Below are 16,294 nucleotides of genomic sequence, written 5' to 3' on the forward strand. Positions count from 1 at the left end.
TCATCATAACTCCACAGTGTGACTATGCCATGATGAATTTACCCACTGTCCTATCCATAGGCTTTAGTTTGTTTCAGGTTTGCCATGAAAATTCTTGTATGTCTCTTTCAGTGCACACCTGATAATTCTCCAGGAAACATACTAAAAGTGGAAATGCTGAGTTGTAGGATATGCCTTACATTGTGTGCAGCACACCCATTGTGTCTTTGTAAAATCATTTTAAAAACTATCCACCAAAAAAGGAGCATATTTGTATATTGTAACTCCAAGACTAATTTTATTCTCCATCTAATTTAAGAGCTAAGGCATTAGTGACTGTGGTTTTATATATACAGAGATATATCACCAGGATTCAATTAACTATATACTTATTTTACAATAAACACACTTACTAGAACTCTTATTAATGCCCTTCCTACATAATTCTTATAAGTTAAACATGTCTACTACTAAATTTATAGAAGTCATGGTTAAATATACCTATAAGGATATAATTCTCTGGCTTAGATTAATAAAAGCATTTGAAATACAGACTGCCTGAAGCTATTGTATTTTCAAGTGCTAAATTACTCTGCCATGTATGAAATTACTTACTCTGAATCTTCCACTTATATTGAAATGCCATCCTTCATTCAGACAGTTGATGCTGAGCAGTCTACAGTGGTCAATTACTTTCTCACAGTTTTTTCCAGTAAATCCTAGCAAACAACTGTAAATACATCCATGTAAATAAGAAAAGTTACAATGTAAATATTATCACAAAAGTCTATTAACAATCTGACAAAAATAATAATGCTTTGTTTAAATTACATACAACGCATATTACTACCTGATATTTTCAACCATTAATTTTGTCTATGCATATATCTGTTCTTAGTTATTTAGTGAGAATCTGATAATTTCTCCAGGAAAGGCTATTCATTTAATAGCCTTAATATCATCTTTTGAGAATTTAAAAGTAAAATAAACTTAGGCCTAATTGAATACTTAACAATAAAACACAGGTTTTAGAAAACTATTGGAATAAATAAGACCATCATTAAAATGTGAAAAAGAAAGATGACAGGTGAGATTTCTAATGCTTAGTAAAGCCATTCTCCACTGATGATTTGTTACAAGGATCTTATGACACACATGAATTTGAGACATAGTATAGAGAGTTACATTGAACAGTAATGGTATGGCCACAATTGGGCTAATTGCAGGGATTTATTTATGTTCATCCTTACTTTAAAAAAAAATAAAGCAATCTTGTAGTGTAAATGCCTAGGAATAAGCTTTTTTGATTGTAATGAGAATGCCTGACATCAATCTTTTGATTGACAAGGCATCCACTTCAGACATCCATCCCTAGTAAATATATTGCCAGCTGTATGACACAGCTACTAGCTATACAACTAGATCAGAAGCCAGGCCTTCCCTTCCCATGAAGTTCCCTTTTAACAAACTCCTGTGTAACTAAATATCTGACTACCTGAGTGACCCTGCATTTCCTTTCCCACTCCCTAATTCTCACTCTTTCGTTCTAAATTCACCAGTAAAGAATGAATCTGTGAAACTGCAGACACCCCACTCTTGACTCCAATGAAAGCAGAAACCTAGGTCCACATATTTCCTCTCTCTCTCTCTGCCAGCAACTTGGCTGCTGGCCTGTGGGCATGCCTTGCACCCCCCAGAACTTGGGAATGCTAAACCTTGTTTTTCAAAGATCCCTGATGGTTAATGCTAGGTGCATCTTGCAATCATACGAGCCACAGGGGGCAGTCCAGCCATAACATTGGCTCCTGTGGGGGAAACATATGCAGAAGCCGCCACAAGTGGTATTGGCCCGGGTGATTCCCCAGGCATCCCTGGTTGATAGCATCTCTATCAATAGGTTGAGACATGCACAAACAAATCTAGATACCAGTTTACTTCAATTCATGAGCTGCAATCAATAAGATGCTAAGAACACACGGTGTTCTGTCTTTCTTTGCTCTCACTTATTAATTTGTGAGAAATATTCCTGTACTTCAAATCACATTTAGTAAACTTTCTATCAAAAGTGAATGGAGCACCAAATTAAATGATGATGTGTCTCTCTAAAGTGGATACTAGTGATTTGAAGACCGAAATAATACTTCTTAAGACAAAGTTGTTTTAAACTGATTTAATAATGAAGCAAATTATACAATATATTAATTATTTCAAGTTTATTTTAAGAACACAGGAGAATTTCATAAAAGAAGGAATCAAAGGCCATGTTGACACAGTTTAATGGAAACAGCATCAGTAAAATACTTAGTAATTCTCTTTCCCTGCTGTTCAAGGCACAGCATGGCACTTTCAACTTGTAGAATTAAATCATTCCCTCCGTTGTGTCAGCAATGCCATCCATTTTTTAGCACCTACTATGTTCCAGCCACTAGTTTAATTATTTTCACACTATTTTCTTATTTTCACATTTAATCCTTATAAACACTGTGATACATATTATTATCACTATATTAAATTAAGAAACTCAGAGAAGTTAAGAGATTTACTTTGGTCATATGACTAGTTTTAGAGATGTTATTAAAATTAAGTATGGTCTAACTTTATATGCATTTTATTGCTACTCCATTAATAAAAACTGTTAGGACATGACATGTTTACCTTACTTCTCTCATTCTGAGGATCTACCTAGAAACCCAGAAATCACTCCAAGTATCACTTGGTTATGAAAGGAAGCATTCTCACTCATTTCTACTGGGAGTAGAAAAACAGAAGTAGCAGGAATAAGGAAACATCAGAATGACTTAAAATTTTGGTTTGGTGAGTAATACTTATCCTATCTCAATTTTCCTTTGGGAGGGAATGAATCCAACTGTTGACGACTAACTAAGGACAAGTGTAGTATTTAGACTTCTTATTCTGGAGTATGGTTTCCAAAGAGAAGGATCAGAGCTATAGTCATTCATGAAATTAGATCAACAGGTTTCAACTCCTAGAAAGATGTTTCTAAAAAAAGCAGAACTCACTAATTATGAAAAATTGGGCCGAAGTATTAGCACCCTCACAACATACCTAGAAGGAAGCCCCAAAACACCATTTATAATACTTGGCCTAGGGAGGTTTAACCCAAAGGCAAAGGAAATCCATGAGAAAATTTTTCTGTTGAGTTAACAGGATATCAACCTTCCATGCCTCCACTCCTACTCATGGTTTGAAATCTAAGAGGAGCTCTTGAACCTCATCCTAATGACATCCTAACAACTCAGTCTGCAGGCAAGGAAAGAAAAGGCTACTATTCTTAACACAAGAATTTAAACCAGGGGTGCCTGGGTGGCTTGGTTAAGTGAGTGACTCCTGATTTTGACTCAGGTCATGATCTCATAGTAGTGGTGAGATCGAGCCTGTGTCAGTCTCTGTACTAAGCAGTGGAGTCTGCTTACGATTCTCTCTCCCTCTGCCCTTCTCCCATTCCTCTCTCTTTCTAAAAAAAAAAGACTTTAAACCAGAGAAAATAAAATCAAACAAAAAGAAATAAAAGCAAACTCTAGAATAATACAGATGCTTTGAGAAATTCTATTACAAAAGTGCAAGTAAAGATGAAAAATTCTAAAGGAAAAATAAATGAAAAAGAAAGAAATTTCAAATAGCATCAATATTTGCCTCAATAACTTAGACAGATATGATTTTCATGAAATACAATACAGAAAATAATATGGTGAAATAGCATATAAACAGGGAGGTGACTTAGTAGCTAACAAAAATAAAATGGAGCGAAGAGTTAAGAACGAAATGCTTTGACGTTAAAGTACGTAGAAATAAAATATGTTCAATATAAACACTAAAGTCAGAATTGTCACCTCACCCCCTCCCCCAAATCCATCAGAAGTATATAATTCATATTTGGGAATATACAGCAAAAAGTGGAAGAAATAAAATATAAAAAATAAACACTTAAAACACAGTGAATCAGAATATTTTAAAAGCTTGATAAGGACAAAGATACATTTTATGAACTGGTTTGTGTGAATATCAGAACACAATAGCTAATATTTGGCAATTTTCTGTAAACTTTATTATATTTAGCTTTTCTACCCTTTCTTCATTCATATTTCAACCTTCATAAAGTAAACTATACTGGCTTACTAATACATTCCCTATGACATTACAACAGGCATAAATTTTAAGCAAAATACAGTGCCCAATAATTTTATTTTAAATGAAGTCTTAGTACAAAATTACGCTGACTATATTTTGCATCAAGAGAAAAGTACTACAATTAATGAGGCCAGAGTCATTTCTTTAAAAGATCATGAGATATATATTTTTCCAGAATGTGTAATTAAGAAATCAAGAGAAAGAACACAAATACACAAAAATAAAAATGCAAAAGGGAATATGAGGACAAATGGAAGCTAAAAACACTACATACTCCTTAGTGCAATTATGCCAAAAAGTTTATGTCAAAATATAGATTGCCAAAATTGAATGAAAATAAAGGTTGAATAGAACAAATATTTGGTGGAACTAACTAAAAGATGCTGGACTTATTTATTTATATGAATGAAGAATTCAAATTCCTATTAAAGAGATGATTCTTGTGATATGTTAGTCTTGATTCTAAGAAGATGTTTGCTAGTTATCTATCAAGTATCAAAATTTTCAGAATTTGGACGCAAAAGACTCAAAATTTACAATAATAGTTACCACTAAATCCGTACTTGAAAATGAAAATAAATATGTTGTATCTATTGACACAAAATTATATTTCTAGGAATTTATCCTGAAGAAATAATCAGATGTAATAAATATATATTTACATCCATATTTCTGCCATGATATTCCAAAGCGCCTACAGAAAGGAGACAACTTCTAATGTAAGAGGTCATTCTAATCCACCATCCTGGCCCACCATCACTCTTCCATACCACCAATAATCCAAGGACATTATAAACAAGAAACCAATTCATGTCCAAATTGTCCATTCTTCTTCAGAAACCTTGGTCATCAAAAGTTTCACGTTAATGATTCCAATTTTCATTGTATATTTTAAATATAATTAATTTAGCATCATCTTAGCTTTTCTTTTCTCTCATAAAATGTATATTTTACTCTTGAACTGAGAAGAAACAAAACATTTTGTTCTCAGGCAACTATAAGCAGTTCTCTACGACTAGAGCTCAAAGTGAATAATGAGAGTAGCAAGAGAAGAGAAAGGAGAAGGTGATCATGAAGGAATTTGTAAGAGTTACCTAAGTATCAAAATGTAAGACTGAAAACCAGGAGATTTGGAAGTAGGGAACTGAAATGAAAGAAAATAAACAATTAGGGGTGCCTGGGTGGCTCAGTAGGTTGAGCGTCTGACTTCAGCTCAGGTCATGATCTCACAGTTGACGAGTTCGAGCCCCGTGTTGGCCTCTGTGCTGACAGCTCAGGGCCTGGAGCCTCCTTCAGATTCTGTGTCTCCCTCTCTCCCTGCCCCTTCCCTGCTCATGCTCTGTCTCTATCTCAAAAATAAATAAACATTAAAAAGTAAAAAGAAAATAAGCAACTAAACAAGTATAAATGATGAAATGGGCTTTGTATGAATCAATGGTAATACGTCATTATATTGAAGACTATAATTATCTTAAATCTCTTTAACTGAAGTTAAAAAAAAAAAAAAAGGTGAGATTGAGACACTCCAGAGAGAGAAAGAGGTGTCAGGTCAACTTTTAGATCTGAAATTAAGGGAAAGCCTCATCTGCTTACCTTCAAAACTGCTGTTCCCTTCTATTATCTGCCATCCACTAGTATAATGGGATCACGTAAATCCATGGTGCTGCTCATGCCTCTATTTCTCCTTATACTGTGATCATTTTATAAACTCAAATTCTCCAGGGCCTGAACTGTAACACTGATTTCCATGCTGGCTCTACTGCAACAGCTGCCACTCTTCCCAGAACACTGTGTTAACTTTACTGCTCATACCTCCACATCTACTCTACCCCAACCATGCCAAACTTTCTACTGTGCATGCCATTAACACTGTCAGTCCACGCTGCTTCTCAGCCTTCCACTGGCCATGGCTTTGCCTACTTCACTCATAACCTCTATTACTCAAACTTTTGCTATAAAGTAGCTAGGTAACTGTTTTACCTCCTTGGAGATCCATGCATTTAAATGATTCTCATAGCAGAAGTCTGCATACTTAGATCTCTTTGATTTACACATAGCTCTTTACAATCAGGAGTTCAGGAGTTCAATGGATGAATCCAGGTACTGGTACTCATTCCCACCCTTGAGATGAATTCTCCTTTTTGGAGAGAAATTTTCTTTTAGGGTTTCACAGAATCTTTCCTCTTTTATTTTCCTTTTTCTCCTTCCTTCCTTTCTTCTCCCCTTCTTTCTTTCCTTCTTTCTTTCCTTCCTTCCTTCCTTCCTTCCTTCCTTCCTTCCTTCCTTCCTCTATGCATTTCCAAGTTCAACATATGTTACCTTACATGCATAAATGCAAGTAGTCATGACCACAGTTAAATGCCTTTATTAGGCATTATTCCATTAAGACCAGTTAATGAATATGCATACTTAACTCCAGTTTTGCCTAACTCCATATCAGACAGCTATATGCCTCCACTGCAGCATCCTCAGTGTTCATGACATATAAACTATCTGGATTTCATATGGATTTGATCCTGAAGTATGATGACATCAATTTAAAAATTGAAATTTGCTTCAATATGCCTAGATCTTTTATAACTAGTCTGGCAGGAGAATGGAGGTTGAGTTTGTGGAAAACTGTAGTTTGGAGACTAATCATGGACTATTATAGTAATATAGGAGAAATGAAATACACTCTATAGCAGTATAGAGAAGAATAAACAAATAGAAGAGATGTTCAGAAGCCAGAATGAACAAAATTTGAAATCCTGTTCACATTTATTAACAGGAAGAAAACTACACAGTGCCAATTAGTATTTGGTAATTTTCTTCATACTTTTAATATGTTCTCATATTTAATATGTTCTTATATTATTTCTTTTATTCTGATTTCAGTTGCTATTCATTGTACTTCTCCTCTTCATAGTTCAGAAAGGCTCTCAAACATTTATATTCCACTAATGGTAACCTTCTATTTCCTTGATGTATTGTCAATCACATAATCTTTACTTTGGTGTGTGGGGGGGGGCAAAAAAATTGCTAATTGTTTCATCAATCTGGATACATAATCTTCCCTATGGAACCCCATAGGTCTTCGTCATGATGTCTACATTCCTTTCCTTTCCATTTATAAATCTTGGGACCTTGCTCAAATAATTTATTTCTTTTAGTTCTACACCTTAAATAAGATTTCTTCCACTGGATGCCCCATCGGTTTCAGGAATCCTATTTTAGCACCTATTTTATATATGTACCTAGATATTCTATCATTATCTATTTATATTTACCTATGTGAGTATATGTACACATATGTGAGTACATGCACATGTACACGCACAAGCACACATTTTAATCTTCATTTTTTTCAACACCCTCATTTTTACTTCATATTCCCTTTTTGACATTTCTATTCTACTACATTTTATTTTTAGAAAGAATATTTTCCAGTTACCTTCTTCATATAGATCACCTGGATGTTAAGTTTTCTGATTGTCTGCATAAATATAAATAGTTCTCTCACCACCCAATATATAGTAGTCATGTGTAAGATTTGGGGGAGGCAATATTTTCTCCTGGTAGTCTACAGATGTTTTCTAAATCTATAAATGCTATACCACTATCCCGAAGCTACTGGTGTTGAAATTAAACAATGCGATGCCATACTGGTTACTTTTCCTTTGTAGGTAAATTGTTTTTTCCTGCCTTAAAGCTTGATAGATATTTCATTATGTGTTTTTTTTTTTATCATCAATCTAGCTTGGATAGAGAGCATTTTTAATACTCAGACTCAGCTCTTGCTCCAGCTCAAAGAAATATTCTACAATTTGATTAATTATTGCTTCTCCTTCATATGTTCTTTTTACTCCTTCTAGAGCGGCTATCAAGTACATGTTACATCTCCTTGATCTATTCTCCAAGATACTCAATTTTTTTCATGATTCATTAACTAATTCATATTAAGCTCTTCAATAAATAATCCTTGAGCTCCTATTGTAGATAGTTATTTTTAATCCTTGAGCTCCTACTGTAGATAGTTATTTTTCTAGCCATGGTGCATATTCGATGGATAAGTTTTTTGTTTTGTTTTGTTTTGTTTTCTCTCATGAGGTTCATCTTTTAGTGGTAGATGACAGAAAATAAAGACCTTAGCTGTAGAATATTTCAAGAGAAAAGTATATCAGGTTAAAGTATATAGAAAGCACAGGTGTTTGCTATTTTACTAAGTGTGCATCAGGGACAGTTGCCCATGAGACAATTACTATTTCATAAAACCATGATAAATTTAGGGTTAGCTCATGAATGTACATGAAGATAAAACCAGATCCCCATAAATTTACTCTTTTCTCTACTTTAAAATCTTCCATAAAGCATTCTAGATTTCCATAATTTGGGTCACCAATTTCCTTTCAATTTTCCACCTACGTGAAATTGAATAGTATGTTTTTTAGCTGTAGACTTGATATGTACATATATCTTTGTATTTTCCTCTTGAATCTTTTCACTTATTTTGACTACAGTTATCTAATTTGATATGACTTCTCTTTCCTCCAGAAATTTTAATATTCTCAAGTTGTATTGGTTTTATTTTAACTCCTGTTCCTCTCCTAAGTCTCTGGCCTCCATTGCATGCAATATTTTTCTTTGCTAACTCAGTGTCTTAGGTGGGGTATCCTTCCGTGAATGGAAGGAATATTGGGCCAATAAAATTGAAGCAGCCAGGACATCAGTCCTTTCCTTAGGGACATGGATCTGGCTTCTCTCCTCCTTGGTATCACTGAACATCTGAAAGCCTTCAGTCCTTAAATTCAGAACTTAGTTAACTATGGCAAAGGAGAAGAATACTTAAGTAGGCTGATTTTGACCTACCCTCAAATAGTCAAAGTATTTATATTGATGGAGTAGCCACTCTTTTCTGGTTATTGTTCTGTTGTCTCTCTGGTAATTTACAAACGCTTGCTAGCTCACAAAGCAAGAGAATCTGCATGGGTTGCTTCTGTTGAGATAGTCAGGGAAGCTAAGACCTAACTCATTGTAGTTGTTCAAGGTGTCTAGCAACCATTTTTGTCAAAGAAGTATGGGGAGAAGGGAAAGAAATGCCTTACAGATCAACATGTTCTTAGAATATACAATGTATAATTACATTTTTTGTAAAAAACTATTGTTGTATAATAAATATGAAAGTAGTAAGAAACGGTAAATATTTTTTGTAAAACTAGAGAGTAAGAGGGACATAAATAACTGTGATGAAAATGTTTAAGGTATTAGTTTTCATGGTAAAAAGGGAGATAATATATAGAAGAACAGAGGACCTGAAAAAGATACAAGGAAAAGCAAAGATAATGGAAATAAAATATTTTTAGTGGAAAATTTAGGGGAGAATAAAACACATTTTTATCTTCTCCATTTCTTTTTTCTCCTGAAATGATTTCCTTTAACTGCCTGAAATGTATCTCCATTATTGGGTTGCATTTTGTCAATTAAGCCAATATTTATTAGACAATTAGCTTTACTCTGATTCTTGGACAGAGTACCCCAAACTTTGTTCAATGACCTATGGAATACATGCTACTGATTTTAATGAGAAGTGTCAGGCTCTTTTGGGAACACGACATTAAATAAAACAGAGTAATGACAGCAAAACTTCATCACCAGCATTTTGACAAATAATTCATGTAATGCAGAAATACTGGCATGTGTTTCATTTATTTATTTTTAAGACGTAGAGAATTCACGTAAAAATCAATGAACCTAAATATTTAGCATATTTTAACTACAAGTTTTCAAAATATAGTTTCCAAAATATTGAGGAAAACATAAACTTAATAAAATTAAACCTGAAATGTTCCATGCTGTTATAAATAATTGGTAGGAAAATTATTGCAGTAATACACTAAAATAAGGAAGTAACTACTGCAGAAAAAAACAAAAAATGAAAATTGAAAATTAAAAATTATTTGATATTTTTAAACAGCTAGCTTCAAATACAGCATATCAACAGTGTCACTCATGGATTGGGAGCATATTCTTGCTTAAAGTTTTCTAGCTGCTGAAATGGCTCTTTCAAACTCTATACCCTTCTAGGAAATGGAAGGCGGCAGTTATAAAGTAACTCCAAATAATTTTCTCTGATTCTGTTATCTTGAAATACTCCTAACACTTGTTTGGACACTTGGAGGAGGTTTTGTTACTTTTTTTTTTTCTGGGTCTGTACCACTCTGTTATAAATGAGTTGTAATTTTTTGTCACATAGAAAGCATTGTGGTTTACTTTTGTCTCCTTTGGTTTCATAATCTATAGATGGAAATTCTGATGCAGAGTTACTTGTATCAATTTCAACACTGTCATGTACCTATTCCACTTCTTAGAAAAAACCCTTTGAGGTAAATAAAGACCTATCCTTACAATAGAAGCTTTGCAATAACACTATACACTTGTCTTCTGTGACTTGTAAGGGCATAGGCAGATGCCTAACTTATATACTATTCATTTTATCAATTTAACTTTTTTTGCATTAACTGAGAAACTGAGTAATTTTCTGGATCTCAAGAAAATAAATGATTCCTCTTTTATAGTTCTTTAAACCTTAAACAATGCTATTAGACAAAAATATCTGTATTTTTTAATGAAAATTAGCATGATATACTTCAAACCTAGAGAAAAAAAGCAGTATTAAAATATTAGAATAGTGATCCCTGTGCATTACTATATGTTAGACTGCAGGGGGTACCTGGGGAGTCTCAGTTGGTTAAGCATCCCACTCTTGATTTTGGCTTAGGTCATGATCTCAGGGTTGTGAGATGGAACCCCACATTGGGCTCCACGCTGAGCTTGGAGCCTGTTTAAGAGTCTCTTTCTCTCCCGCTCCTCCTTCCCTCCCCTCCCCACTCCCATGCTCTCTCTGTCAGAAAAAAAAATACAAAAATAAATATGTTAGACTAGGGGGCAGGAGAAAAATCATAAATACATAAAATTATGATTACAGATAATGATAAGTGCTGAAAGGAAGCAATCAAGAAAGCAAGCTAACAAGCCAAGTAAATGTGGAGAGAATAATTGAGTAGAACTATTTTCAAATGTTTATCAAGATTGACAGGAAAGAAATTTTGAGGAGATATTTGAGCAAAACACTCAATGAAGTGCATATCAAACCATCACAGTTTCTGGGGGAAATGCCTTTTAAATAGGAGATCAACAAATAACAGAGGCTTGAAAATAGGAGATGCTTAAGGTATTCCAGAAACTTCTCAAAGACTCAAGTTTCAGCAGTTGAGTAATCAAAGGGAACATAGATGATGGTAGAGAAATAGGCAGAAGCAGTTTATGGCTAACCTTCTAAGCATTTTAAATAATTTATATCTTATTTAAATGTTACGGGAACCCATTGAGTGGTAGTGGCAGAGTAGTAACATATGTAAAAACAAATACACTGTCTTGTGTGGAAGAGATGATAAAGAAGCAAACTATCTCATACTTAGTTTAACTATAGTTTTACCACTATAATGGCAAATCTGAGATGATGGCAAATCTGTCCTCTAATATATTTACTCTTATTCTCTTTAATTCAATCCAGTATAAGGGGATATCCAATTGATTCCATCTTTAAAATGTGTCCATAATTCAACCACTTCTTACCATTCCTCTCTTTCCTATCCTGTTCCAAATCACTATCTTCTCCTATCTAGACTACTACATTAACTCCTAACAGATCTCTTTGCCTCTATCTGTGTCACTCTACAGTTCAACGCAACAAAGTACCATTTTAAAATAATATAGGCAAGACAATGTTCTTCATTTGCCAGCAACACTATAATACTTCCTATTTTACTTAGAGTAACACTCAAAGACTTAGAGCAGCAGGCATGGTCTGCTACTGTCTCATCTCTGGTTTACTCTCCATTTTCACAACCTTCCCCTTCTTTTTCCAGACCAGTGACACTGGTCTCATTAGTGTGACCTCAGTAGGCCAGTGATTGTGCATGGAGTACTCTCTCTCTCATGGACATTTTTTCTCCTGGAAGTTGCATGTTCCATCACCTCACTCAAATCACTGCTTTCTTAATGAGATTTTCATTTAATGTCCTCCATATACTTAAATGAAGAGTCAAAACAAGGAGGTCAAGTGGGGGGAGGGGTATCAAACTGTTCCAGATGAGAATTTTTTGTGGCTTGAACAAGGATGTTAACCTCATAATGATAAAAGCGTTCATATTCATTACAAGTATTTATGAGAGAACTTAAAGGATTTGCTGATAATGGACAAGAAGGGGGCTAAAATAGACACCAGGAAATCAAATGTTAAGTCTAAAGAATGCTTACAGAATATCACGTTTATCCAGGAATTGAAAATCAACACATTGATATGGAATATATTAAATTTGAGATGCGACATCAGACATGTATGAAAGAAAGTAGATCCATGTTTACCAGATGGGATGTAGAATTAAACAGGCTTTGTGTTTTCAGGTCATTATAACATAGAAAAAGAGAGAAAATGAGTTTAAGAGTGGAAGTATGGGTATGATTTTAAAAAGTAAAACAAAGACTAAGTCCAAGGGTGATGGCAGAGGAAAGCAATTGCAGTCAAATAATTAGAGGTGCATACTGGTTGTAGAAAAACATTACATAATTTTGGTGTTAAAGTACATGAATGAGTGAACTTGAAATACATGAGTTGGTGATCAGAGAGTAGCAACTTAAATCAAGGTGTCGTAGGCATGCAATTGCAGGTCATGATAATTTATAACATATGACCATAGGAAATTTGCCAAGATCAGGAGGAGGAGGAAAAAGTCATTGCAAAAAAATTGTCAAAGGATTTAAATAATCAAGATGGGTGAATTTACAAGGTGAATATCAAAGTCATCAAGGAAGATGGCAGCAGTGCTAGAGAAAAGGACAGCAAGCCAGAGGCTAAAGCCTTTAGTAGAAGATGGACAGGAAGGGAGAGGAAAAGATACTTGAAAAGGAGATGTGGGAGGGAGAAACAATGAGTTAGAGAGAGAATAGTATAGCTGATGTCCTAGGCTAAAAGTAGACAAGCTTTTCAGAAGGAGGAAGAAAAATATGACAACAAGGGCAAGGCTATCTATACATTTCTTTACCAGTGGTACACAGGTTGTGGAAGAAGGTATAGTAGCCACTTAAGGGGATTATAGGCCCTCAGGTTTCAGTCAGAAGAAGAAAGTATACAAACGAGATTGGGGTTTTAGAGAATTTGCTGCTGACAAAATGAGATCCAGAAGGCATAGCAAAAGAGTATTGGATACTAAGAAGTGTTAGACATTGTGCAGACCATTATGGGGCTAAGATTCATCTGATCAGGTATGCCATGAAAGACTTAGAGGTCACACAATGTTGAGTCAACCTTCATGCATAGAGGTATGCACTAACTTCAGTCATAACACTTCATTATTTATTATTTACAAGGAAATTAGTCCAGGACTAATGGGAAGAAGGTAATACAGATGTGAACATATCTTCTTAAAATGAGGTATTTAGGGGATCAGATTTGAGAATGACTTCTGCCAATTATGACTTCCCTGAAAGTATAAAATTATATTAACAGTATCAGAAGCTAGCTATTCTTGATGAGGAAATGCCAATAATGTCCTAGATATTTTCCATTTTAATATAGTTTATAACCAGCATCTGAAATTATGAAACCATAAACTTAACAAACTTTTTCTATGTTAAATTTCAGGATGATTTATTCAAAAGAGGAAGTTAGTCTTATAAATATGGCTATTGATTTCAGGCAAAGAAAAATGCATCAACTAGCTTTTGATATAATTAACTCCAAGAAATTGAGGCTTCCTATTAGCTTAGAATTACTGAGTGACCAAATGGAAGTACTCCATTAATTAACAAATTCTGATCCAAATGTGTGATTTCTATTTTAAAAAGCATCTTTTAGAATTAATGTGAAAATATAATTTTATTATATGTTGAAAGGAAGTATGTTGACCTATGCATTTCTGTGTCTACAATGTTCTTTTTCAAAGTCACATTGCATGCTTAATTAGGTTTACTTGTGACACAAACTGAAAACCCTAATTCTACCCATGGCTGTCACGCAGACTAATGAAATGCTGAAACTGACTTGAGGAAAAAAAAATATGTTAATACATTGAATTGACACTTAAGCAGGGCAAGCAGGCTGTAATTGCAACCCAGTGAGTAGGAAACAGGGAAACTAAAAAAAAAAAAAAGGTGAGAGAATAAAATAGAACATTATTATATACACCATTCATATACCAGGAATAATCTTGGAATTTGAGTAGAAAAAATAAAATTTAGAAAGCAAAAATATGCCTATCACAAAATTTGTGATTTTAAAGATATAGTATTTATATATTTTTCCAATATCTACTTATGGTGTCTTTTACAAAGATGACTCTCAATAAATATTTGTTTAACCCAATTGATTTTCAGGTCAGAAAAAATTGTGAGAGAAATATACTGACTGCTTTTATTAACATGTATTTCCTCATTTTAAGGTTTCCTCATTTTATACTGAATGTTTAGAATGTGATTGTCTTTACATATAGAAAATATTACAGGGGCGCCTGGGTGGCGCAGTCGGTTAAGCGTCCGACTTCAGCCAGGTCACGATCTCGCGGTCCGTGAGTTCGAGCCCCGCGTCAGGCTCTGGGCTGACGGCTCAGAGCCTGGAGCCTGTTTCCGATTCTGTGTCTCCCTCTCTCTCTGCCCCTCCCCCGTTCATGCTCTGTCTCTCTCTGTCCCAAAAATTAAAAAAAAAAAAAAAAAAAAAAAAAGAAAATATTACAGTCATTGCATTCAGTAAATACTACAATAAATAAATGTATCTTCCTGTGTGTGTGTTTGTGTGTGTGTGTATGTATGTGTGTGTGATTAGAACTATGGTTCAATATAGTCTTCAAAGCCTTTATGTGGTCTTATGTTACAAATCCTTCCCAAACTAGCGTATAGAGGAGGATTCAGAATCCTGTATTCCAGGCCACAATGCCCTTCCCTTCACCACCTGAGCACCTCCATCAGTTAGGTGATCAGGAGTCCTAGAAAGCCACACTGGAGCTATGGTCTGCAATGCTTTGGATATTTCCACTCATATAAATGAAATGGTGCCCATAGTGACCTGCCACTTTAGCACTGCCTTTGAAGAGCTGTCCACTAGCTCTGTGAGTTCTGACAAGACCTCACACCCCTAACTTGATGCCAAAACTCACTGTCGCCCCACCATGATCTATGTTTGTGACCATCATGGTTAACCCTTTGTCACCATTTACCTCAGACACCTCAAGAACTCAGAGCATCCTAGGTCTTTCCTCACCATCTGACTCTTTCCCCCCAATCATCTCTGCACACATTTTTCATTTTCACTGTAATCTTTTCAGTCATGGCTACTCTTTCTCCCTCTCCCTTCATATTTAGTGGCTGGATGTCAGGTAGGTGTCTTTTTTCCTCATTGTGGCTTCAGAAGGATCAGTGTCCAAGCCTTCTCCTCAAAAAATCTCAGTGGAGGATGATGCCATCAAACCATGCTATACATATATCTTCTTGTTCCTTTCATGGTTGACCTTCCTGGACATTCACTATATTCTTTAATGCTTAACACCTGTCTCATTATATATTTTTGTAAAATAATCCCAGTCTTACTTGGTTATTTCAATATCTGCAGAGTTGATACATTTAAAATCCTAGCGTTTTGGAGGGCAGGGCACTGTCTCAACTCAAAGATTGCAATCTTTGCAGGGCACCTGGGGGACACAGCCAGTTAAGCATCCAACTTTAGCTCAGGTCATGATCTCAGAGTTTGTGAGTTTAAGCCTCATATTGGCCTCGCCGCTGTCAGCCTGTCAGCACAGAGTCAGCTTCAGATCCTCTGTCCTCTTCTATCTGCCCCTATCCCACTTGTGCTCTACTCCCCTGCCCCCCCCCAAATAAAAAGATTGCAATCTTCATATTAACTGCCCAGACTATTCTCACTATAGTATTCCATACACTACTATCATGTATAATGATCTTCCCTCTATAATATTAAATTACCAATATTAATTTCAAGCATCTCATATTCCACTCACAACCTCATTTCCCTATCTAGCTTATTCCTAGTCCTTTTTTCTCCCCAACAATTTAAAAAAAATTTTTTTTAATGTTTATTTATTTTTGAGAGAGAGAGAGACAGAATGTGAATGGGTGGGGC

General features: G+C 34.9%; 1 protein-coding gene across 1 annotated transcript in view; it reads right to left on the reverse strand.

The window, feature by feature from the left end:
- Positions 1 to 16,294, reverse strand: part of EYS (eyes shut homolog) — a 1,624,793-nt gene that overhangs the window by 1,513,229 nt on the left and 95,270 nt on the right. The window contains 1 exon segment of the mRNA XM_049653864.1: positions 595 to 709. Within this exon segment, the coding sequence (XP_049509821.1) occupies positions 595 to 709 (115 nt within the window).

The sequence above is a fragment of the Panthera uncia genome (assembly GCF_023721935.1).
Source record: "Panthera uncia isolate 11264 chromosome B2 unlocalized genomic scaffold, Puncia_PCG_1.0 HiC_scaffold_24, whole genome shotgun sequence".
NCBI lineage: Eukaryota > Metazoa > Chordata > Mammalia > Carnivora > Felidae > Panthera > Panthera uncia.